The following is a 26,674-nucleotide window of genomic DNA, read 5'->3' on the forward strand; positions in this document are numbered from 1 at the left end:
GCAATTGTGCAGTAGTTTGAGCATTCTTTGGCATTGCCTTTCTTTGAGATTGGAATGAAAACTGACCTTTTCCAGTCCTGTGGCCACTGCTAAGTTTTCCAAATTTGCTGGCATATTGAGTGCAGCACTTTCACAGCATCATCTTTTAGGATTTAAAATAGCTCAACTGGAATTCCATTGCTTATTGGGTTCTATTAGGAAATAACTGAGAAATCTCCTTACCCATTAACTTCTTTCCTTCTGTGGACCAAATTTGCTTATTTGACCCTCATATTAGCAAATGATTTTGTGGTGTGAACAGAATCATACAACCTCAGAATCCCATCGAAATCCCATCATACCAGCATTGGATGAAAGCATCTCTTAACTCGATGTTTCAGTTGTTCCTTTTTAATTGTTCTTTTAGCCTCCACAACCTGTTGTTGCAATCCCTGGAAAGAAGAAACCACAACCATATGAAGAGCCACAGATTCCAGCTCCTCCTCCAGCAACACTGCTACCACCACCACCAGGCATGTATGGAACAGCTGGGAATCAGTGTCAGGAGCTGGCGCTTTAGGGGATGATTGTCCTCCAGGTTGTTTTCACATCTCTCTCTACCCCTAGCTCCTGGTTTATCAGGGCATGATCAGAGTTTGAATCTGTGGATGGAAGAAATGGACAGCACATTTTAACTGAACAACAATATTTTGTATCTTTTACAGTGGCTTCCGTCATCACAAATGAAGTAGACATGAGATACTACAATGATTTGCTGAATCCAATTCCAGAAGAATTCATTTCTGTTCCCTTGATACTGCATTGTATGCTGGAACAGGTAGGTGGATAGATCCTGGAGCTTTCTTCCCAGGTGGGCGACCTGTAGTCAGGTACTTCATCTCCCTTTCTTTTTCAAAAACCTATTTTAAAAATAGGCTCATAATATATGAATGCATTCTCCTTTACAAAGATTAGGACATTTTAGACACAGCTAAAATTTTCTTATGAGCTTCAATCATTTTCCTTTGCTATGCTCTGGAACCATTTATATAACATGCCCTGAAGTTTTGGTAGGCATATGTTTAAATACTGTCAGGTGTCATTTTAATGTAAGGGAAAGGAATTGGGCAGGTAGACAGGGTAGTTAATGGTCTTCAACTGCATTTAAAGTTTCTTTTACTCTTGTAGATTTAATCAGATTTTTCCATTTCTGAGGCCAATTTTAGTCATTCATCTTTTAAAATAAATGTCCATTTTATTTGTGTTTTCAATATCCTAGAAGCCCTTTATTCACTAATATACATTTAAAAATTCTTTCTGTATCGGTTATGTCCCTTCCCTATGACCCATGTTACTTATTAGTGCCCTCTTTTCTCGATCATAGATGTCAATGGTTTATTGATTGTTGGTCTTTTAAAAAAAACTAGCATTTTTTTCATTGATCCACTCCTTTTTACTTTACTAATTTCTTCATTTATCTTTATTATTTCCTTCTTCCTACTTTCTTTGGTTTATTTAGCAATTCATTTTAATTGAAAGTTCAGTTGGTTTACTTTCTATTTCACTTTACTTAAGCCTATGCATTTTGAGTATTTCTTGGACACATCATCATGCATTCAGTGTACTCAGTTCTAAGTCTTTTAATTTCCACTGGTTATTGTCCATTTCTAATTTTATTTCATTATGGTCAGTAAACATGATCTGGGTGTTAAAATTGTTTTTTAAATTTCCCAGACTTCCTGTATGACCTGGTACACATGGTCAATTCTTATGAGTGCTATATATGCATTTGAGTGTTATTAGCTCATTTAATTCTTGGAACAACTCTAGCAGGAACCATTTTTATTCCCATTTTGCAGATAAGGAAACTGAGGCATAAAAAAGGTTAAGTAACTTGTCCAAGTAGTAAGTGACAGAAACTGCTTTTGAATCTTATCAGTCTACGTGGAAAAGCATTTTCATAGCATTGCTCTGTTGTGGTCTTCCTTCTCAAGTTGCTGATAAGAAGTCTGACATCAACTGGATACTTTTCCCTTTATTTTTGTTGTTCAGTTGCTAAGTCGTGTCTGACTCTTTGCAACCTCATGACCTGCACCATACCAGACTTCTCTGTCCATCACTATCTTCCTGAGTTTGCTCAAACTCATGTCCATTGAGTCAGTGATGCCCTCCAACCATCTCATCGTCAGTTGTCCTCTTCTCCTCCTGCCTTCCATCTTTCCCATCATCAGAGTCATTTCCGATGAGTCAGTTCTTCGCATCAGGTGGCCAAAGTATTGGACCTTCAGATTCAGCATCAGCCCTTCCAATGAATATTTTCCTTTATAGGTAATCTATTTTTTTCATTCTGGCAGCTATTGGAGTTTTCTTTTTATAATTGATAACACAAGGCTGTGTGTAGATATGGATTTATCATTGTCTTTATGATTGAAAAGATTAAAGTCTGGTCTCTGATAACATTCTGAGTAAAATCAAAATTCCTTATGCTGATCCATAAAGACACTAAAAATATGGTTCTGGGCTGCTTCTGTCATCTCCTGCCCCCCACCACACACACTCATACCATCGGTCATAGATTTCTAGTTTTTCCTTACATACACTAATTGCACCTTAGTGTTTTCACTCTAACTTCTCTTCCTGGAAAATTTTGCTCCCACGTGTCTGCCTGTTGGATACTCCATCATTCAGTCCCCAGAGAACACAGTGCTCCTGAGGTAGGCTTTCTCTGACCACTTGGTCTAAAGAAGGCCCACAACAACAAAAAGTGCTCTCTACCACTTCACCTCATTTTACTTTCTTACAACAACTGCTCTTGCAAGAATATGTTTCTTTGCTTTATGTCTTCCTTCTTCTCACTAGAATGTAAGCTCCATGCAAGTAGGGACCTGACTTAGTTTTTTATTTTGTTTGTTTTCAGCTGTGCTGAGTCTTCACTGGTGCCTGCGGGTGTTCTCTAGTTGCAGGGAGTGGGGGCTACTCTCTAGAAGCAGTGCCTGGGCTTCTCATTGCAGTGGCTTCTCTTGTTTGCAGAGGATGAGGTCTACTGTGCGCAGGAGTTATGGGCTCAGGAGTTACGGTGTGTGGGCTTAGTTGTCCTGAGGCATATGGAATCCTCTCGGACTAGGGATTGAACCTGTGTCCCCTGCATTGGCAGGCAGACTCGTAACTGCTGGACCGCCAATGAAGTCCCTAATCTAGTCTTGTTCATTGCTCTCTGCTCAGCATCCAATAACCTAACCCATAATAGACACAATATGTATTTGTTCAATTATGTCTTCAAATACAATTTCTATTTATTTATCCTAAATATTATTAGGTCTTCTCTGATGGCTCAGCAATAAAGAATCTGCCTACAATGCAGAAAGATGAAGATTTGATCCCTGGGTCAGAGATCTCCTGGAGGAGGAAATGGCAACCCACTCCAGTATTCTTGCCCAAAAAGTCCCAGGGACAGAGGAGCCTGCAAGTTTGCAGTCCAAAGTGTTGCAAAGAGTTGGATGTAACTGAACACACACACATTTATTATTAGATGGATGTTGGAATTTCTGGGTTTCTCCTCTATGTTTTTGAAATTTTCTTGCAACTTTACCCCTTTGAGACTTTCAGCTTAAGATTTCCAACTAATTCATTTTTCTATGGAGTGCAGTCTGCTATTGAAATTTTGTTTCAACAGTAACTTTTTAAAATGATAAATTCTTTAATTTCCCTTATAACTGCCTATTGTTCTTGCTTCATGTACGTAACACATTCCTTTATCTCACTGAATATTAAAATGTTTTTAGACTCTATCATCTCTGTTACCTCCATTATATATTTTGTTTGTTGACTGCTTTAGTTTTCTAACCAATTAGGTAAACACATTTATATTTATTTGCCTTTAATTACCCAATAACAGTTTGAGGAGATCAGTATTTTACTATATCAGTACATTTATAAAAGTTCAACAGCCCTAGAGAGCTTATAGTATCATTTTATTTATCTTAGTCTTCCTTATTTTTTTCAACTTAGAGCAACAAACATTTATTAACCATCTACTGTTTTCCAGGTACCAAAGGTGACAGACAGTTGATGAGCTCAGTGCCTGACACATAGACTCCAATAAAAGATACATGTTGGCTGAACACAAGCTTAATAATAAAGGGATGAAGAATTAAAATATAAGCGGAATCGGGTGGGATATTATAAGAGGGAATATTACAATTTTTAACATTTCAGAGTTGGAACAGTTTCATATGGTCTTTTGTGATTGGAGTGGGTCCAAGAGATGGTAGGAAGAGAGGAAATGGAGACAGGAGTGATTCTTTGAAAAGTAAGGTGTTGATAAACAGTAAGAGTGTAAGACTGTTTTGCTGTCGTTCTCAACAGGGGGAGTTGCCTCAAAGGGGGCATTTGGCAATGTCTAGAGATACTTTCGGTTGCCACAGCTGAAGGTGTTCTACCAGCATCAAATGGCTCAAGGCCAGGGATGCTGCTAAACATTCCACATAGTGCACAAGATAGCCCCCATGACAAAAAGCATCTAGTCCAAATGCCTTAAGTTTCAAGGTTGAGAACTCCTGCAGAGGGGTGTGAAATCAGAGGGTGATTTCACTATTTAAGGTGAAGAGAACAATTATAAATTAGGTGCCTATCTTGATTACATTTCAACTTTTTTGTTTACCAGGTAAAATTGAACAAGACGATCAATATTTCTAGACCTCACTTTTCCCATAAAAAGCAGAATATTACCCTTATCTCACTGTCTATAACTTTTGTATCTTGGAGATTTAACCTGAACCCCCAGTTCCACCCACTAAGTAGTTTTGGACTACTTTTTAGTCGTCCAAATTAGTTTCTGAACTACTCATTAGGGCCAGGCACCTAATTTCACTCACTCTAGTTCCATTTATGTAAAATAGGAAAGAATACCTGCTCGGCAATATTGCTGTGAGGCTTAAATGAGATAATGTACGTGAAAGTGCCCCACACATGCTTAGCATGTGCTAGGCACTCAATAAATATTTGTTGGATCCAAAGATATGAAATCAAGGTTTTGAGTGCTTTGACAGAAAGAATGAATCATTAAAATATATATTAATATTGTTATTTTTATTTCTATTATGTAAATTTTGTTTTTTAGCATTTGCATTTTGTGTTGTCTGTTCTAATGCATGCATTAAAATTATACTTCAGTACATAGGTTATAAACATTATCCCTTTTATTTTGGTAGTCACTGGTTAATTATACTGCCACTTTGTATAATCACCATACTTTTGGGTAGAAACTGCCTTCTTTTTACTAAAAGCAAAGGAAATACATAAATATCAATAAAGAGCTGACCATTAAAACTAATACCTCCCAACTTTTCCCTGATAGCTCACTTGGTAAAGAATCCACTTGCAATGCAGGAGACCCTGGTTGGTTTCCTGGGTCGGGAAGATCCGCTGAATAAGGGATAGGCTACCCACTCCAGTATTCTTGGGCTTCCCTTGTGGTTCAACTGGTAAAGAATCTGCTTGCAATGTGGGAGACCTGGGTTCGATCCCTGGGTTGAGAAGATCCCCTGGAGAAGGGAAAGGTTACCCACTCCGGTATTCTGGACTAGAGAATTCCATGGACTGTATATAGTCCATGGGATCACAGAATCGGACACGACTGAGTGACTTTCTTTCCTCCCAACTCTTTATATCAACAGGTTGTAGCAAGTGAAGAAGATCTTGTCCCGCCAAGTCTGGTAGAGCTGCCTCCCAGGGCAGATGGGTTGGACTACAGAATAGCAGCTCACATCGTATCTGTCTTGCCCTCTCTCTGTCTGACAGAAAGGGAGAAAAAGGTCAGATGGTATGAGAAATCCAAAAAGTATGCATGCTTTGAAAAGTATGAATTCTCTCTTGAAATCATTATTTTAATTTGAATAGAATCTCCATGAAATATTCTTATCTGAAGAAGAAAATGAAAGCAAACCAGTGCAAACAGGCCCTCTCCTGCTTAACTATCATGATGCCCACGCCCACAAGAAGTACATGCTAAAGGTAATAATTGACTGAGTTACCCAGAGGATAACTGATGCAAGAAAGATCATTTGTAATTATTCAGTTGTAGAATCTTTTTTAATATAAATTTATTTATTTTAATTGGAGGCTAATTACTTTACAATATTGTATTGGTTTTGCCATACATTGACATGAATCTGCCACAGGTGTACATGTGTTCCCCATCCTGAACACCCCTCCCACGTCCCTCCCCATACCATCCCTCTGGGTCATCCCAGTGCACCAGCCTCGAGCATCCTGTATCATGCATCGAACCTGGACTGGCAATTATTTTCACATATGATAATATACATGTTTCAATGCCATTCTCCCAAATCATCCCACCCTCGCCCTCTCCCAGAGAGTCCAAAACACTATTCTATACCTGTGTCTCTTTTGCTGTCTCGCATACAGGGTTATCATTACCATCTTTCTAAATTCCATATATATGTGTTATTATAGTGTATTGGTGTTTTTTCTTTCTGGCTTACTTCACTCTGTATGATAGGCTCCAGTTTCATCCACCTCATTAGAACTGATTCAAATGTATTCTTTTTAATGGCTGAGTAATACTCCATTGTGTATATGTACCACAGCTTTCTTATCCATTCATCTGCTGATGGACATCTAGGTTGCTTCCATGTCCTGGCTATTGTAAACAATGCTGCGATGAACACTGGGGTACACGTGTCTCTTTCAATTCTGGTTTCCTCGGTGTGTATGCCCAGCAGTGGGATTGCTGGGTCATATGGCAGTTCTATTTGTAGTTTTTTAAGGAATCTCCACACTGTTCTCCATAGTGGCTGTACCAGTTTGCATTCCCACCAACAGTGTAAGAGGGTTCCCTTTTCTCCACACCCTCTCCAGCATGTATTGCTTGTAGACTTTTGGATAGCAGCCATTCTGACTGGCATGAAATGATACCTCATTGTGGTTTTGATTTGCATTTCTCTGATAATGAGTGATGTTGAGCATTTTTTCTTGTATTTGTTAGCCATCTGCATGTCTTCTTTGGAGAAATGTCTGTTTAGTTCTTTGGCCCATTTTTTGATTGGGTCGTTTATTTTTCTGGAAATGAGCTGCAGGAGTTGCTTGTATATTTTTGAGATTAATTCTTTGTCAGTTGCTTCATTTGCTATTATTTTCTCCCAATCTGAAGGCTGTCTTTTCACCTTGCTTAGAGTTTCCTTTGCTTAGAGCTTTTAAGTTTAATTAGGTCCCATTTGTTTATTTTTGCTTTTATTTCCAATATTCTGGGAGGTGGGTCATAGAGGATCCTCCTGTGATTTATGTCGGAGAGTGTTTTGCCTATGTTCTCCTCTAGGAGTTTTACAGTTTCTGGTCTTACGTTTAGATCTTTAATCCATTTTGAGTTTATTTTTGTGTATGGTGTTAGAAAGTGTTCTAGTTTCATTCTTTTACCAGTGGTTGGCCAGATTTCCCAGCACCACTTGTTAAAGAGATTGTCTTTTCTCCATTGTATATTCTTGCCTCTTTTGTCAAAGATAAGGTGTCCATATGTGTGTGGATTTATCTCTGGGCTTTCTATTTTGTTCCATTGATCTATATTTCTGTCTTTGTGCCAGTACCATACTGTCTTGATGACTGTGGCTTTGTAGTAGAGCCTGAAGTCAGGCAGGTTGATTCCTCCAGTTCCATTCTTCTTTCTCAAGATTGCTTTGGCTATTTGAGGTTTTTTGTATTTCCATACAAACTGTGAAAGTATTTGTTCTAGCTCTGTGAAAAATACCATTGGTAGCTTGATAGGGATTGCATTGAATCTATAGATTGCTTTTGGGAAGTATACTCATTTTCACTATATTGATTCTTCCAATCCATGAACATGGTATATTTCTCCATCTATTAGTGTCTTCTTTGATTTCTTTCACCTGTGTTTTATAATTTTCTATATATAGGTCTTTTGTTTCTTTAGGTAGGTATATTCCTAAGTATTTTATTTGTTTCACTTCAATGGTGAATAGAATTGTTTCCTTAATCTCTCTTTCTATTTTCTCATTATTAGTGTATAGGAATGCAAGAGATTTCTGTGTGTTGATTTTATATCCTGTAACTTTACTATATTCATTGATTAGCTATAGTAATTTCTGGTGGAGTCTTTAGGGTTTTCTATGTAGAAGATCATGTCATCTGCAAACAGTGAGAGTTTTACTTCTTCTTTTCCAGTTTGGATTCCTTTTATTTCTTTTTCTGCTCTGATTGCTGTGGCCAAAACTTCCAAAACTATGTTGGATAGTAGTGATGAAAGTGGGCACCCTTGACTTGTTCCTGACTATAGGAGAAATGCTAGAAATCTTAATTCAATAGCTTACCAATGCTGATTAAAAGTAATCTACAAAGTAGATACCTGCAAAGTAAGATCTTGGAAAATGGACATGAATGAAGGAAAAAATACACCAGCAAAGAAAACTGGTCCACGTATAGAGGGCCAATGAACCATTAAATTCATTTCAGCTACACCAAATATGTATTAAAACCTTATAGTTATGTGCTTTATATATCTGCTAATATGAAAAAAAAAAACTAGTGGAGGCAAGAAAAGAATCTAAGAAGGGAGGCAGGAATATATTTGAGACTTTGGCAGTTTGTCACTGTGAATAAGGAATCCATCATTTCTGTGCACCAAGAATCTCTGGCAAAGTGAGAAGTAGCTTTTTTGACCTTCAGCAAAATACCAACGGTTTGTCTTCCCCAATTACCATTGATTTCCCCTGTTCCCAGATAATGAGAGCAAAGGTATCATGTTTTGCCTTCTCCATATGCATAAGGCAGTTGACAGCTTATTTTAACATCTTCTGTCACATTGCTCTTTTTCATCAGGACCTAAAGAATTTTGATCCAGTTCAAATTGAACAAGAGATGCAGTCCAAGTTGCCACTGTGGGAATTCCTTCAATTCCCTCTGCCCCCGCCATGGAATAGCACGAAACGTCTAGCTACAATTCATGAGCTCATGCACTTTTGTACAAGTGGTGAGTACATTGCTTCATTGTAGCTTAAACTCATTCATTTATGGTCATGTGTGCCTCTAATGATTATACCCCCATCTGCAAAAAGATTTTTATTATTGTCCTTTCAGAGGCTGGGGAGTATTTTGATTGACTACAGTTTCTTTTTATTTTGATTAATGTCATTAACAGCAGGTTGATAACTACAGCATTCTTCAATTTGATGCCCTGGGTTTTCATTCCGATGTGTTTCTACGACAAGAGTAGTCCCCTTCTTTCTTCCTCCTCCCTGCCTCCCTCTCCCCATCTACTCATTAACAGGATTGGAGATGACATAGTAGTCCCCATCCTAGTTAAGAGGAGAACTGAGAGCACCCCTTGTGGGCAGTGTGTATGCCTGGGTGTGGTGTGTATGCACGTGTGCTCAGTGGTTTTCTAACTCTTTGTGACCCTTTGGACGGTAGCCTTCCAGGCTCCTCTGTTTATGGGATTTCCTGGGCAAGAATACTGGAGTGGGTTGTCATTTCCTCCTCCAAGGGATCTTCCCAACCCAGGAATTGAACCCATGTCTCCTGTGTCTCCTGCATTGCAGGTGGATTCTTTACTCGCTGAGCCGTATGCTAAGTGTTAATTCCAGTTCATCTCTCACAATAGGAAGGTGTGTTGTCTGTTCTTCAAGGACAGTAGAAAGAAGGGTCATTAAAAATATCTAAAATCAGCTTCTTATTGCAGAGCTCATGGGGATTTTAAGATAAAGACAATCATTTCCTGAAACACAAATCTTATTTCCAGCTGAAGCAATAGGCAGATATATTGCTGCTTATAAGAAGAAATAGGAAATTACATAGACATCTTGATTTGATCTAGATTTTAAAAAATGTGCAGATTGTTCCTTCTCCTTTCATCTAACTCTAAGACAATTATGAAATCTTTGTACTTTGATTTCTTTTATTCATTTTTTAGTAGCCTTAGTAGTAGCCAGATTTTTAAAAATTTTAATTGAAGGATAATTTTTTTACAATGATTTGTTGGTTTCTTCCATACAACAACATAAATCAGTCATAAGTATCATATGTCTCCTCCCTCTTGATCCTCCCTCCCAACTCCCACCCCATCCCACCCCTCTAGGTTGTCACAGAGCCCTGGATTGAGCTTCCTATTTTACATAGCAGCTTCCCACTAACTGTTTTAACACATGGTAATGCATATGTTTCCATGACATTCTCTCAGTTGGTCCCACCCTCTCCTTCTCCTGTAGTACCCACAAGTCTGTTCTCTACATCTGCATCTCTATTCCTGCCCTGCAAATAGGTTCATCAGTCCCATTTTTCTAAATTCCATATGTATTCACTAATATATGATATTTGGTCTTTTTCTGACTTACTTCACTGTGTATAACAGGTTCTAGGTTCATCCACCTTACTACAACTGATTCAAATCGGTTCCTTTTATGGCTGAGTAATATTCTAGTGTGTGTGTGTGTGTGTGTGTGTGTGTGTGTATACCACCACTTCTTTATCCATTCATCTGTTGATAGACATCTAGGACATGTCCTAGCTATTATAAATAGTGTTGCAATGAACATTGGGGTACATGTGTTTTTTTAATTACTGTTTCTTCAGAGTATATGCCCAGTAGTGAGAATGCTGGGTCATAATGGTAGTTTTATTGCTAGTTTAAGAAACCTCCATACTGTACTCCATAGTGCCTGTATCAATTTATATTCCCACAAACTCTGCAAGAGAGGTTCCCTTTTCTCCATATCCCCTCCAACATTAATTGTTTGTAGATTTTTTTATGTTGACCATTCTGATCAGTATGAGGGGATGTCTCAGTGGTAAAGAACCTACCTGCCAATGCAAGAGATGTGGGTTTGATCCTTGGGTCAGGAAGATCCCCTGGAGAAAGAAATGGCAACCCACTTCAGTATTCTTGCCTGGGAAATCCCATAGACAGAGGTGCCTGGTGGGCTACAGTCCATGGGATTGCAGAAAGAGTTGGACATGATTTAGCAACTAAACAGCAGCACATTCTGACCAGTGTGAGGTGATACCTCATCGTACTTTTGATTTGCATTTTGCTAATAATGAGGGCTATTGAGCATTTTTTCATGTATTTATGAATCTGTATGTCTTCTTTGGAGAAATGTCTGCTTAAGCCTTCTGCTCAATTTTTTGATTGGGTTGTTTGCTTTTCTGATACTGAACTACATGAATTGCTTGTGTATTTTGTAGATTAATCCTTTGTCAGTTGCTTTGTTTGCAATTATTTTCTCCCATTCTGAAGGTTGTCATCTCATCTTGTTTATGGTTTCCTTTGCTGTGCAAAAGCTTTTAAGTTTAATTAGGTCCCATTTGTTTATTCTGTCTTTATTTCCATTACTCTAGAAGGTGTGTCCTAGAGGATCTTGCTGCCATTTATGTCAAAGAGTACTCTGCCTATGTTTCCCTCTAAGAGTTTTATAGTTTCTGGTCTGTAATTTAGGTATCTAACCCATTTTTAGTTTATTTTTGTGTATAGTATTAGGAAGTGTTCTAATTTCATTCTTTTACACATTAGCTGTCTGGTTTCCCCAGCACCACTTATTGAAGAGACTGAAAAAAAAGAAACAAAATTTTTAATACTGTCATGCTCTCACCTCATGGAAATGGGCCTGGGTGTGTCATGTCTATTATTTCCATAATCATCCTCTTCCTGGTGTCCTGAGAACATCTGTCCTTTCCTCTTCTCCTTCTGCCTTGTGATATGATCTCATTCTCTCTCTACCTTGGTTCTACACACAGCACAGGATTCTTTTTTTTATATGTATGAAAAAGTACATTTATTGAATCATTTTTCACAGTAGCAAAATACTAGAAACAAACTAGCCCATCAAAAGCTCTCATTAAAATATCAGATACCTGTGTAGTACAAGATCATGTATCTTAACAACCTGGAGGGCTATCTCTATCATGATATGGAACAGCCTCCTAAATAATTTAAGTTTAGAAAGAAAAGGAAACCAAGGATAAGAAGAGGATGATTAGTATGCTAACATTTGCTTTTGTCTTTTATGGGGAAAATGTGTAACACATATTCTTTTTTATACAATTTTTCGAAGGTCACTCTCCAGTTATATTTGTTATAAAATATTGGCTGTATTCCCCACATTGTAAAGTACACAAGATTCTTAATTTTGCTGCCATCACTGAAACTTCCCATACACGTATCCTGCTCGCATGTCCCGTCCTGAACCCTTGTTCCTCCACCTCTCCTTCCTCTTTTATCCTTCTCCATGTTTAAGTGAAAGTTGCTCAGGCATGTCCAACTCTTTGCGACCTCATGTACTATATAGTCCGTGGAATTCTCCAGGCCAGAATACTGGAGTGGGTAGCCTTTCCCTTCTCCAGGGGATCTTCCCACCCTGGGGATTGAACCCAGGTCTGCCACATTGCAGATGGATTCTTTACCAGCTGAGCCACAAGGGAAGCCCCAGAATACTGGAGTGGGTAGCCTTTCCCTTCTCCAGGGGATCTTCCTGACCGCCGAATCTAACTGGGGTCTCCTGCACTACAGGCAGATTTCTTAATGCTTAATAGGTCCAAATTCTTCATTTCCTTGAAAGTTGTTCCTTCGCAGTGCTCTTTATTTCAGTAAATACCAACTCTTTTCTACCAAAACCTTAGAGTCATCCCTGGTTCTTTTTTTATGCCCCACAACCAATCCCACCACATCTCTCACTACCAGCCCAGCCCAATCCGGCACCACCTCTCACTTGAACTATTTCATTAATTTTCCAGTTGGTTTCCAAGCTTTCCCTTTTTACCTACAGTCTTTTCTTCACATAATAGCAGGAATGACCCTTCCAAAAGTTTAGTCAGATCCTGTTCCTCCTGGACTCAAAACCGTCTCGTGATCACCCATTTCCCTCAAAGTAAAATCTAAACTTTTTGAGCTCATCCTCAGTCGAATTCTCATTGTTCTACTCCACTCTATCTCATTGACCTCACTGTGCTTCCTTGGACAAGTCCATCACACCCCTGTCTCCACCTCTGCATTAGCTATTTCCCTCCCCTGCCTCCATCACTCTACTCCCAGATAGTGGTATGACTCCCCAACTTCTTTCTTATTTTTGCTTTACCGGCTTTACTCTGCCCTGATATTTGTTGTTGTTTAGTCACTAAGTTGTGCCCAACTATTTTGCGACCCCAAAGAATATAGCCCACCAAGCCCCTCTGTCCATGGGATTTCCCAGGCAAGAATACTGGAGTGGGCTGCTATTCCCTTCTCCAGGGCATTTTTCCCTACCTAGGGACCAGACCTGTGTCTCCTGCATTTGCAGGTAGATTCTCTACCATCTGAGCTACCTAGGAAGCCCTTGCTCTGACTTCTTTATATAAAATATAAAGTCCCTCCCCAGTCATTATTACCACTTATCCTCTCATCTGGCTTTACTCCTCTTCTTGTTTCTGATAGAGTATACAATTACCTGTTTATTCTGTGTTTCCAACTGATAAAAGAGATACTCTGTAAAGTTAGGAGTTCATGGATGTTTGCTGCTGTAGTCCTTTTATCAAAGTCATTGACAACTAGTAGGTGCTCAAAAAATGTTTGTGAAATGAATGAATGAACAAACATAATTTTGTCACCTATGCCTTTTTCGTGTCTCTCTCCTGAATTTCCTTGCGGTTTTTTCCAAAAGGAACCTTCCCGCTACACTCTTCTCTGTTGGGGAGGAAGAGTGGAGGTGACCTCTGATTCTTTGATCTGTCCCTATCATTTCACTTTCCCTCACTGAATTCCATGATTGTCCTCCTACCTCTCTATCTCGAACTCTTAAAGTGCAGAACCAAATCTTTTCTTTCAATGTCAGGCAAAGAAAAATACATAGAGTATAAAGCCCGGAACATAGAAAACAAAAATGAGTGCATGAGTGAGCGAACATACAAATTCTATAAAATATTAAATACACAAATTAATATAGCCCCTTGAAGGCTGATAACCTTTGAAATAAAATTATGAAAAAAGTTCTGTACCAGTTTATTGGGTGGAAAGATGCCTTTTCTAAGCCTGAGTGAACAAAAAAAGCCTACTAAACATAACAGCCTGTATTAGACACAAGTGAGTAATTTCTGTGTTAAAATTACAACAGCAGCAAAAGATGCTTTTGCTTAAAATGACATTGTCTTAATGTATTAATGTGTAGTTGAATTACCATGTTGTATCAATTCCTGCTATACAGAGAAAGTGACTCAGTTATATACATATATACATTCTTTTTTACATTCTGTTCCATTTCAGACTATTGAATACAGTTACTGTACGATGCAAGGTGACCTTGTTGTTTATCTATTCTATATGTAATAGTTTGCATCTACTAACCCCGAACTGCCAACCTATCTTTCCCTCACCTTGCTCCCCTTTGGCAACCATGAGTCTATTCTCTATGAAAACATGGCAAGTTTTAAACATATTCAACCAATACTCTGGAAAGTCAGTGTGAATCAATCTGGACACCTCATGTTCATTCATCTATGAAGCAATTTATGGGCATTATCTTGATGTATCTTGATTGTATACGTTTCTTATTATTAGTTGCCTGTGATATTTGTTGCAGAATTGGGGTGCCTATGTATAAAGTCAGGTCAACACGCCTTATGGCGTGACTCTTTTGTCTTTCTGGTGGACTGACTCCCCCCTGCTCCCATTGCCCCTGTACTGTATGGTAATAAAGAGCATTTCTAACAGCACTGGTCTGCTTTCTTACAGAAGTCTTGAGCTGGAATGAAGTAGAACGAGCCTTCAAAGTGTTTACTTTCGAGAGCCTGAAACTCTCTAAGGTTGATGAAGATGGAAATCTAAAGCGTTCTAAAATGATGTATGGGACAGATTCTGAGATGTTCAACATACCATGGGACAACCCTGCCAGATTTGCTAAACAGATAAGGCAACAATACATCGTGAAAATGAATACCCAAGAAGCCAAACAGCAAACAGGTACACTGCCTGGAGGGAGCAAAAGGCATTCTTGCATTGTATGATTGTCGATTTGTCTAGTATTGTGTCTTATGGATCCTCTTTACTCTGCCTAGATGATCAAACCAAAGACAGAATTTTATTTCTGAATCAGAATTGGTCAACACCTATGCCAGATGATGAGCTCAACAAAAAACCATCAGGTTATCGTCAGCCTGGTAGTAACAAGAAATCCTTAGACTCTGATAATAGAGAACCAACAGAGCAGGAGACAAACTTGAAGTCTCAGCTCCAACCTGAGACTCTGGGTGAGCAAATGTGTGTGTGTGTATAGATACTGATATAGAATGTGTAAACCAAAAAAATTCAAGATACATTATTTAAATGTCTCCCTCTTTCAGTTGAAAAAGTGGTTCATATTGTTTTGTTAATTAAACTTTGTAACTGAGTGTTATCAGTAACTACTCATTTAAAAAAAATTTTTATTGAAGTAGAGTTGATTTACAGTGCTTTGGTATACAGCAGATTGATTCAGTCACATATTTTTTTCATATTTTTTGCATTGTAGGTTACTACAAGACACTGAATATAGTTCCCTGTGCTATATAGTAGGTCCTTGTTTATCTGTTTTATATGTAGTAGTGTGTATCTGTTGATCCCAAACTCCTAATTTATCCTCCTCTCCCCAAGTATTTTTTTCTACATTAGAAATCTATTTCTGTTTTGTAAATAAATTCATTTGCATCATTTTTTGGACTCCACATGTAAGTTACATTATATATTTGTTTTTCTGACTTATTTCACTTAATGTGATAATCTAGGTTCATAAATGTTATTGCAAATGACATTATTTCATACTTTTTATGGTTGAGTAATATTCTATTGTGTATTTATATATATGCATATATGTGTGTGTTGTTTATCCATTTATCTGCTGATGGACATTTAGGTTGCTTCCATGTCTTGGCTATTGTGAACAGTGCTGCTATGAACATAGGGATGAGTGTATCTCTTGAATTACAGTTTTGCCTAGATAGTATGCCTAGGAGTGGGATTGCTGGATCATATGGTAACTATTCTTATTTTTATAAGGAACCTCCATACTATTCTCCATAGTGGGTTTATTTACCAATTTCCATTCTCATCGACAGTTTAGGAAGGTTCTGTTTTTCTCCACACCCACTCTCACATTTATTATTTGTAGAGTAAGTCCTCATTATTTCAACCCTTGTTTTTCAATGTGTCATAAGGCCTCTTAAGCCACTCTTACTACCTTTGTAAATATAGTACAGTGACCAGAATTAAAACTTTTATCATTAGTATTTCACAGGGTTAATGTGATGCTATGCAAAAACAATTATCCAAAATTACCCCCAATAGCAATGAACTGTGTAGTACAGAGCTTGGTACAAAATCAATACTCAATGAACATCAGTTTACCTGAACACCCTCCTACTCAGGTAATTATTCTCATTGTAGAGAATCATAATAAATATTGTAATATCAAGAGATATATAAGCATAGAAGAATATCAGGCTATATTTTTATTGAGCTGTTTTACACACAGCTATCAGATTAATTACTTAAAATATGGTTCTGCTGTTACCCTGCTTATAACCTTCAATGACTCCCTCGTTGTTTGTTGCTAAGTCAAGTCTGACTCTTTTTGTGACCCCATGGACTGTAGTCTGCCAGGCTACTCTGTCCATGGGATTTCCCAGGCAAGAATACTGGAGTGTGTTCCAGGAGTGGGTTACCATTTCCTTGTCCAAATGATCTTCCCAACCCAGGGATCAAAACTGTGTCTCCTGCATTGGTAGGCAGATTCTTTACTGCTCAGCTATCAATGGCTCCCTACTACCTACAAATAGAACCCAACTTCTTGGCTTGCTTTATACACTTCTTCAACAGTACCAAATTATTTTCCTAAACCCTTTCCACTTTTTCACTTTTGTTCTCTTAGCACATGCTGTAGTCAATATAATTAGACCCTATTTCCTTTAGGCAGCCTGCTCTTTTCTATCTCTAACTTTTCCCCACAATAACCTCCCACTAGAGTTGTCTTTTTTATTTTACTGAGGTTCAAATGACACGCCCATGAAGCTTTATTAGATGTGTTTATCTGGAAATGCCTTTCTTACCATTCCCATGCTCATAATTAATATATGCTTCCTTTATAGCATCAGTTATTTCCTACTCTGCTGTGCTGTGCTGTGCTGTGCTTTGCTTAGTCATTCACTCATGTCTGACTCTTTGCAACCCCATGGACTGTAGCCCACCAGGCTCCTCTGTCCATGAGGATTCTCCAGGCAAGAATACTAGAGTAGATTGCTGTGCCCCCCTCCAGGGGGTCTTCCCAACCTAGGGGTTGAACCCAGGTCTCCCACATTGCAGGCTGATTCTTTACCAGTTGAGCCACCAGAGAAGCCCAAGATACTGGAAGGGGTAGCCTATCCCTTCTCCAGGGGATCTTCCCAAACTGGGAATCCAACTGGGGTCGCCTGCATTGCAGGAGGATTCTTCACCAGCTGAGCTCCCAGGGATTCCCTACTACTTATAATGGTTATTCATATGCCTATATTAAGGCCTCCTTAATACTATAGCTTCTTAGAGATCATAAGTATGTATGTTTATATTAAAAACCTTAACTGTATACTACATCATAAAACAAATTTTCACAGATCAAAACTACAGAGTATGTTCTTGAACAACAAAGAAATTATGGAAAATATAGATGCAATAGGAAGAACAAATAAAATGAAAATTTTAGTCCTTTGAAAGATTTTTAAAATTGAAAATTTTTTAGTAAATGGCTGATCACAAAAAGAAGCATGAATTACTATATTAGAAATAAAATTATTTCAGGAATAAAAATGATTGGGGAAATAAAGAATCAGATTTCCCTTTGGTGCTATAGAAATTTAAAAGAGAGTAAAAGGATATAAGGGGCTTCCCTGATAGCTCAGTTGGTAAAGAATCTGCAACTTTATTTGAGTATGTCTAAAGATGATGCTATGAAAGTGCTGCACTCAATATGCCAGCAAATTTGGAAAACTCAGCAATGGCCACAGGACTGGAAAAGGTCACTTTTCATTCCAATCTCAAAGAAAAGCAATGCCAAAGAATGCTCAAACTACCTCACAATTGCACTCATCTCACACGTTAGTAAAGTAATGCTCAAAATTCTCCAAGCCAGGCTTCAGCAGTACGTGAACTGTGAACTTCCAGATGTTCAAGCTGGTTTTAGAAAAGGCAGAGGAACCAGAGATCAAATTGCCAACATCTGCTGGATCATTGAAAAAGCAACAGAGTTCCAGAAAAATATCTATTTCTGCTTTATTGACTATGCCAAAACCTTTGACTGTGTGGATCACAATAAACTGTGGAAAATTCTGAAAGAGATGGGAATACCAGACCACCTGACCTGCCTCTTAAGAAACCTGTATGCAGGTCAGGAAGCAACAGTTAGAACTGGACATGGAACAGACTGGTTCTAAATAGGAAAAGGAATACGTCAAGGCTGTATATTGTCACCCTGCTTATTTAACTTATATGCAGAGTACATCATGAGAAACACTGGCCTGGAAGAAGCACATGCTGGAATCAAGATTGCAGGGAGAAATATCAATCTCAGATATGCAGATGACACTACCCTTATGGAAGAAAGTTAAGAGCAACTAAAAAGCCTGTTGATGAAAGTGAAAGAGAAGAGTGAAAAAGCTGGCTTAAAGCTCAACATTCAGAAAACGAAGATCATGGCATCTGGTCCCACCACTTCATGGGAAATAGATGGGGAAACAGTGGAAACAGTGTCAGACTTTATTTTGAGGGGCTCCAAAATCACTGCAGATGGTGATTGCAGCCATGAAATTAAAAGACGTTTACTCCTTGGAAGGAAAGTTATGACCAACCTAGATAGCATATTGAAAAGTAGAGACATTACTTTGTCAACAAAGGACTGTCTAGTCGAGGCTATGGTTTTTCCAGTGGTCATGTATGGATATGAGAGTTGGACTGTGAAGAAAGCTGAGCGCTGAAGAATTGATGCTTTTGAACTGTGGTGTTGGAGAAGACTCCTGAGAGTCCCTTGGACTGCAAGGAGATCCAACCAGTCCATTTTTTTTTATTAAATTTTTATTTTTACTTTATTTTACTTTACAATACTGTATTGGTTTTGCCATACATTGACATGAATCCACCATGAGTGCACATTTAAAGATCAGTCCTGGGTGTTCTTTGGAAGGACTGATGCTGAAGCTGAAACTCCAGTATTTTGGCCACCTCATGCAAAGAGTTGACTCATTGGAAAAACTCTGATGCTGGGAGGGGTTGGGGGCTGCAGGGGACGACAGAGGATGAGATGGCTGGATGGCATCACGGACTCGATGGACATGAGTTTGAGTGAACTCCAGGAGTTGGTGATGGACAGGGAGGCCTGGTGTGCTGCAATTCACAGGGTTGCAAAGAGTCAGACACAACTGAGAGACTGAACTGAACTGAAAAATGAAATGAGCAAATTACTAGAAAAGTATTCACTCAAGAAGAAATATAAAACCTGAATATCTTATAATTATTTAAATAAATTAAGTCAATTTAAAAACTTCCCAAAGAAGACATGCCAAACTCAAATAATCTCATTGACTAGTGATATTAAACACTCAAAAAAAAAATAGTTCTAAACACTTAAAATATAGTTCCAATCTTAACAAAAATTAATTCCAGGAAATATAGAAGGATTATTCTCTTCTCATTTTATGAAACTAGCATCAGCCTTATAATAAAACTGTCAAGGGTAGTACAACAACAACAACAAAAAATTAAAACTCAGTTATTCATGAACATATATGCCAAAATCCTGAATAAAACATAAGCAAACTGATCTAGCAATATACAAAATCGTAATAATCAGGACAAGTTTTTGTAACAAGGAAAAGCGTACATTGTAAAATCAATATAATTTATCAGTTAACACACTAAGAAAAATATAATCTCAGTGGATGGAGAAAAAACATAGCAATTTATGAAAAGCAAACTAGCAATAGAGAGAAAACTTCTCTACCTTATAAAGTGTATTTTAAAACTTACTATAAAAAACATTGTATATCAAGATGAAAAGTTGAAAGATCTCCTCTCATATTTAGGATCACATTGGAGATACTAACCAACTCAGTAAGGTAAGAAAAAGAGATAAAGCTATAAGTGTTGAAAAGAGGCAAAACTGTTATTATTTGTCAATTATGTGTAAAAAACACAGAACAATCCAAAAAAAAAATCAGAAATTATATGAAGGCTTAGTAAAGAAATGTGATTGTGAAATAACATGAGTAAGATGTCTGAAGTGCTGGGACTTTTCTTTATCACTATTCATTATAGCAAGCATTTAAATTCTTTGTACTTTTCTGTATTATTTCAAAATTCTAAAAAATGGTCACTGCTATAAAAGAATAGATGTTAAGTGAGTATGGACTAAATGGTCATCTTAACTATTTTTATTTATTTAAGTGAGGGTAGAAAAGGAAGTCATCAATGAGTGAAATTAGGGAAAATCTGCTTGCCTATTTAGTAGAGTAGATAAGTGAAGGGGATAGAGGAAGGAAGGAGATAACTTTTATATAATACTGCTTGCTATATTCCAAGCACTATGCTATTTTACATATATTAACCAGTGCTTTATATTAACATCAAGCCTATGAGGAAGTTAGCATTAGCCTAATCCTGAAGATGAGGAAACAAAGACTCAGAGGGGTTAAGTAACTTGTTCAACCACATATGAGCAGGAAGTCAGGATTCCAAAGAGGGATCCAAACCAGTGCTTCCTCCACTGTGTCTTGTGGCTTCCTCAGTTCCAAGAAATTCCTTGTGATACATCTAACAGTTTAACCATATTCATATTCTCTTCTTCATGGTTATACATACCCAATTTTGTTGCCTTTGGGACTTCCTAGGGCTGGTTGCTTACCTTCAGGGCTGATTCCTTACCGTTAGGGTTGGTTCTCTATCTCCCTGTTCTAGATACCCTTACCTATTAGCCTAACTCACAAAAAATTAACTTGAGATATTAAGGCATTAGTGAGTCCTATGGGAATATAAATGTATAATAAAGAAGTCATTTTGAGTTAATACAGAGCCAGAATAAGCCAGGAGAGAGAGAAGGCCAGAGGGGTTTTTTGTTTGTTTTATTTTGCCTTTTTTTTTGTTTTTAAAGAAAAAAAAGAGCAGTTAGTATGTAGTTTTCCTCAGGCAACTTTTGCCACCTGGTGGTCAAACCACATAAATTTGTGTTCTGAGTCCTGGTGCAAAGTAAATGTTTATAGCAATTCCCTAAATCATCATGGCTGAAAATGCGGTTATGGACGGTATATCCTAGTGGCCAAGCAATCTTGACAGCTGAATGCATGGCCTGTGAGGGATTCTACCTGATGTAGGCTGGCCTATGTCAAGGAACTGTTACATTTGGGTCCAGGTGGGTAGATGAACCTCGGTGTCTCACTGAGGCTATTAACATGTAAGGGAACTTTTTGTTGTTGCTAATCTTTTGTTTGTTTGTTTGTTTGTTTTTGCATTTTCCCCTAACTGAGTCACATTTCTGAAGCAGCCACTTTTAAATCTCTAAACAAAGCAGAAATGTTCATGTATTTCCTGCACAACCATCTTAGAATCAAATACATAGAAAAGCCTGTTCCTGGACTTGAAGGGCTAAATACTTGCGCTTTTCTCAACCGAACAGTAGATTTCCATCTGAGACTGGTTTTGAACTTGACGGGGCCTATTGGATATTTATGGAAAACCTGAGAGTTGATAACCATGAGGCTATAGGTTTAGATGTGCCCTTTATGCTTGTTGAGTGTTTTTTTAATAAAGTAACTGCTTTGCAGAGGGATCTTGTTATCTCTAAAGTAAAACAGATTAGGAAAGCTGTTTTTCAAAGGGATGAGAATGCATCCATTTCCAGATGTGTCAAAAACTACTGAATCACACTGTCAAAGGATTATGCGGTTGAAGGAAGAAATCAGAAAGAAAGGAAAAAAAAACTTTTACTCTACTATTAAACAGAGTTCAGATTAGTCTTAGAATGTTCTTTCCTTTGACAAAATATCTGATGCACAGTTTTTTAAAACGTATTTTCTAAACTGGAGACTTTTTTTTCTATTGGATCCTTAGACACAGGAGGGAATATCAAGTCTCCTGGAAATCTGGCAGCCCATAGAATAGAATAATTTTTATTCCACAGATTGCATATCAATTGCTTCAAGGACACATGGGACATAATGGTCTATTTAGAGTTATAGTTGGCCTGAGTTTTCTCTTGAGTGTCTGTATTATATAAATATTAAACTGAATTGAATTTATAGTTTTCTTATAAATCAAAATAGAACATTCATGCTGTCACCCTCACCAGCCCAAGGTGAGATGGATCTAGTAGCAAAAATATAAGTAGCTATGCTCCTAAAGACAAGTAAAACATTTGGCCTATCTTGCTTAGATGTAATTAGCTAGTCCCTCTAGAAGCCCAGATGTGGTTCTCTTTGCCACACAGTGAAAATTTAGATCTTGTGAAAGTGAAAGTTGCTCAGTCATGTCTGACCCTTTGCGAACCCATGGACTGTCCATGGAATTCTCCAGGCCAGAATTATGGAGTGGGTTGCCTTTCCCTTCTCCAGGGGATCTTCCCAACCCAGGGATTGAACCCAGGTCTCCTGCATTGCAGGCAGATTCTTTACCAGCTGAGTTTATGCTTACCCTGCAAATAAGCTTTTGTTGTAGGATTTCTTCCACATTTCTGCACTCTCTATTTGGCTCAATAGTTTTAATACATGATGTAGATTTCTCTCATTTTATCAAAATATGTATATATATATATATATATATATATATATATATATATATTTACCAAGTTCCTGGTGTGTTTTGGGTGTTCAGAGTACGGTTCAGGAAAATAGAAGTTCTTATTCTCCAGGAATTCACATTTGACATGGAGAGACAGACAAATATTATTAGGCGTGGATAAATGTTATGATCAAAAATCAAGCAGGATAAGAAGCAGAAGACTCTTGAGGAGGTGACAGTTGAACAGCAATATGAATGAAGGGTTTGAAACAGATGACTATCTAAAAGCAAAGCATGCCAGACAGAAAATCAACTTCAAAAACTTCAAGATACAACAAGCAAGCCAGTGAGTCTGCCGTGGAATGAGCCAGGGAGAGTAGGAGGAGGTGTGGTTGGAGAGTCAAGTTGGAGCCATTTTATATATGACTTCCTAGGGATTCATTTGCTGTTATTCTGACGGTGATAAAAGGTCAGACTGGCTCTTTGAGCAGTATGACAGATATGTTACAAGATTCAATGCACCCCCCCCAACTTTATTACTTTGGTCAGATTTGGAATATGCTATGTCCTTGATTTCTTTCTTTCTTAGAGATTCACAGTCACAAGAGTATATTACACATTCTGAAACTTTCACACTAAAGTGTCCATTTATCCATGTGAAACTCATATATCATGGAATTCCTCTACATAACACATTTGTTAACTTTAAGATTTACTGAAACAGGGTGATTCAGAAATCAACACTATCAGTCGGTTTCTTCCCTCTCCATTTATGGCTGTGTGCTTAGTACTCAAGGAGGTTATCACAGTCCCAGTTATCATGTAAGTATACTCTGGTCACAGCGTCCATGAGAAGGGGCCCCGTGGGATCCAGCTCCCATTCATTTTATTCATTTAGCTAACTTTTAAAAACTCTGTAAATCTGCAGATGCCCATTAAATGGGTTTTAAATTAATACATTGTTAATGAATGGGGGGGAAGCTTACCAGGATAGTGTATGGAATTGCTTTTTCTAGTAGGAGGTGCTTTCATCAGGTGCTTCTCCTTTCCATACGTCCCTGGCCCTGTCCTAGTCTGTGACTCACAAGATACAACCCAGAAGTTTGAAAAGGTTTTGTGATAGTACCAGCATCATAACAGACAACAGTGTGTGGTGAGCAGTTGACATAGTTTAATCAGTAAATATTTGCAGCTTGTAAGATAAAAGTACATTGTCAGAAGCGAGCCATACAGTCTGAAGGCAGAATACCTAATATATGATTTAGGAATGTATTATATAGGGAGCTGGGTTCTTTTCAAAGGACTTAGTGTAACTTTTCTAGGTAGACACTAATTTAGAATTATTGACAAAAACACCTTTTTGGAGGCATGAAACATGCCTTTCAGGAATTACCTTTTCAGCACAGAAACATAGATCACATGGCAACAAAAAGCACAGCATTGACCAAAGAGAGAACAAAGCCCAAACCCAACTGGATATCGGTGTCTTTGATTTACAGAGCAGACCATGAACAATGAGATCAAAGATGAAGCGGTCACAAATGCTGATCTTCTTGAAAAGGTAGGGAATTATTGCCCTAAAAGTGTAGATGCCAGTAAGATCTGAGAAAACCATGAACTAAAAAAAGAGAGAAACTTAGCAGGAAGGGGCTGATACTAGAGGAGAGGGATTTATTCAGATCCCCCCACCCCAGCTCGGTTCCAGCTGGAGAGAAAGGAGTTAATTTCACCAGCCGCTCAAGCAAAACTTCCAGGCTCCATGCTTTTCTCTAGACAGTGTGGCTTGGCAACGTCACGAACACCTGCTGACCATACAGCTATGTAGAACAAATGCTGTCTTGAAGTGAGTTCAGAAAACCTGCCTATAATTGCTAACAGGACTCAGAAGAGTATAACCTAACAATAAAAATATTTAGATTATGTTGCCCATAAAAAAAAAGTCAAAGGCATACTTTTTCTGGCAGCAGTTCTCTTAAAATGTTGCCATATGGATTTATACATATGCAGATTTCCCCCAATTAGATGGAGTGCATGCTGGTTAGTTGATGGAGTCCAAGAGGGCTTCATTTGGACTTAAACAAATTAAAGCTGAAATTTTATTCCTCTGATTTTTTTTTTTTTAAGAAACCGAAGAAGATGACTGTAGAAGCCGAGTTAGAGGACATAAAGAAAACCCAGCAACGCAATCTAATGGACTGGAGTTTTACTGAACATTTTAAACCAAAAGTTCTGCTTCAGGTATTAATGGGCTATGAGTCTCATCAGATTGGTCTGGGGAGGCTCAGTGTGATTTAGAACAGTTCACTTCTAGGTCACTCTCAGATCTATTTCAGATCAATATTCCCATTTACTTCAGCTATAAAGTGAGTTTATTCCCAGACTGTGTGCTATGCATGCCCAAAATAGTTTAAAATATACTTTCTTAAAGGATGTTTTTTTTTAATGAAGTCTCTTAAGAAAAGAAAAAAGATATGTGCGTGACTGCTGCACATGTTTTTTTTTTTTTTTAAATAGTAATAAAAGTAAGATGTTATTGGGAAGCAACCTTATATTTCCCCATGTTGCCTGTTGGCTCTCTTCAGTTTTCACAACATTTCTAAATATTTTCTGATGGAATTAACAATTCAGTGTAAACTGTGATGGCTAACATTTGTTGAGCACTTACCACATGCTGCTGCTGCTAGTCAATGATTATTATGTATTACTAGGTTATTTAATCTCTTCAGTAATCCTATGAAGTAGAAACTATTTAAATAGTAGAAAACGGAGGCACCTTAACCACTAGTAACTTTTGTCCAAGGTCACACTGGAAAGGGTCTCACTGGCTGATGAATGAGAAAAGCAAGATACAAACAAACCCAAGAAATCAGACTTGTGCTCTTAACCACTATGCAAAATAATGAGTAATACTAAAGCAAGCTCTTTTTGTCAATTTTACATTTTATTCAAAAACTTGTACTCTTTTTTCTTTTATCCTTTTAATTTAAATTTTACCTTTATCAAAATTTTACATCCACTTATTTTTTAAAGCCAAAACATTGTATAAAGAGTCTTGTGAAAAATACCAGGTCCCTCCCATGCCCATAGAGCTTTCCAGGTGGTTCAGTGGTAACGAATTTGCCTGCCAATGCAGGAGCCAAATCCCTGAGTCAGGAAGATCCCCTGGAGGAAAGAAATGATGACCTACTCTAGTATTCTTGCCTGGAGAATTCCATGGACAGAGAAGCCTGGCAGGTTAGTCAATGGGGTCACAAAGAGTCAAACATGACTGAGCATGCACACTGCCATGCCATGACACAATTCCCAGAGGTAAAAGTCTTCAAGATATTTACCTGTTTCTTTTGTTACTTAACTCGGTTATCTCTAAATAACAAGATAGTGAGTTACCGTCATCAACCGACTCCCTCTTGAAAAAACAGCTTGCCCACCCCCATATAACACACACTGAGATGTGCACATATACTCACTCATACACTCCTATACATACATGCTGCTGCTGCTACATACATGCTGCTGCTGCTAAGTCACTTCAGTAGTGTTCGACTCTGTGTGACCCCATAGACAGCAGCCCACCAGGCTCCCCCGTCCCTGGGATTCTCCAGGCAAGAACACTGGAGTGGGTTGCCATTGCCTTCTCCACCTATACATACATATACACACTCATAAACTCAAACCTTGCCATTCTCTGAAACTTGTAACCATATCATAATTTTTTATTAGATTTCAAGATTTATCATATTTCAATTATATAAGTGCTATTCACAGCTGAAACAGTATGAAAAGGCAAAAAGATAGGACACTGAAAGATGGACTCCCCAGGTCAGTAGGTGTCCAATATGCTACTGGAGATCAGTGGAGAAATAACTCCAGAAAGAATGAAGAAATGGAGCCAAAGCAAAAACACCACCCAGTAGTGGATGTGACTGCTGATGGAAG

The 26,674-nt window shown here is 38.1% G+C and overlaps 1 protein-coding gene across 3 annotated transcripts in view; it reads left to right on the forward strand.

Moving 5' to 3' along the window:
* The window catches only part of SPAG17 (sperm associated antigen 17), a 254,021-nt gene that overhangs the window by 86,973 nt on the left and 140,374 nt on the right, over nt 1-26,674 (forward strand). For all 3 annotated transcript variants that reach the window (XM_040230934.1, XM_040230935.1, XM_040230936.1), the window contains exons 9-17: nt 407-512; nt 705-817; nt 5,655-5,792; nt 5,878-5,991; nt 8,830-8,980; nt 14,705-14,932; nt 15,028-15,219; nt 24,238-24,299; nt 24,863-24,976. In XM_040230934.1, coding sequence (XP_040086868.1) covers nt 407-512; nt 705-817; nt 5,655-5,792; nt 5,878-5,991; nt 8,830-8,980; nt 14,705-14,932; nt 15,028-15,219; nt 24,238-24,299; nt 24,863-24,976 — 1,218 coding nt within the window. The remainder of the gene's footprint in view (nt 1-406; nt 513-704; nt 818-5,654; nt 5,793-5,877; nt 5,992-8,829; nt 8,981-14,704; nt 14,933-15,027; nt 15,220-24,237; nt 24,300-24,862; nt 24,977-26,674) is intronic.

Source organism: Oryx dammah, unplaced genomic scaffold (genome assembly GCF_014754425.2).
Source record: "Oryx dammah isolate SB20612 unplaced genomic scaffold, SCBI_Odam_1.1 HiC_scaffold_28, whole genome shotgun sequence".
Classification (NCBI taxonomy): domain Eukaryota; kingdom Metazoa; phylum Chordata; class Mammalia; order Artiodactyla; family Bovidae; genus Oryx; species Oryx dammah.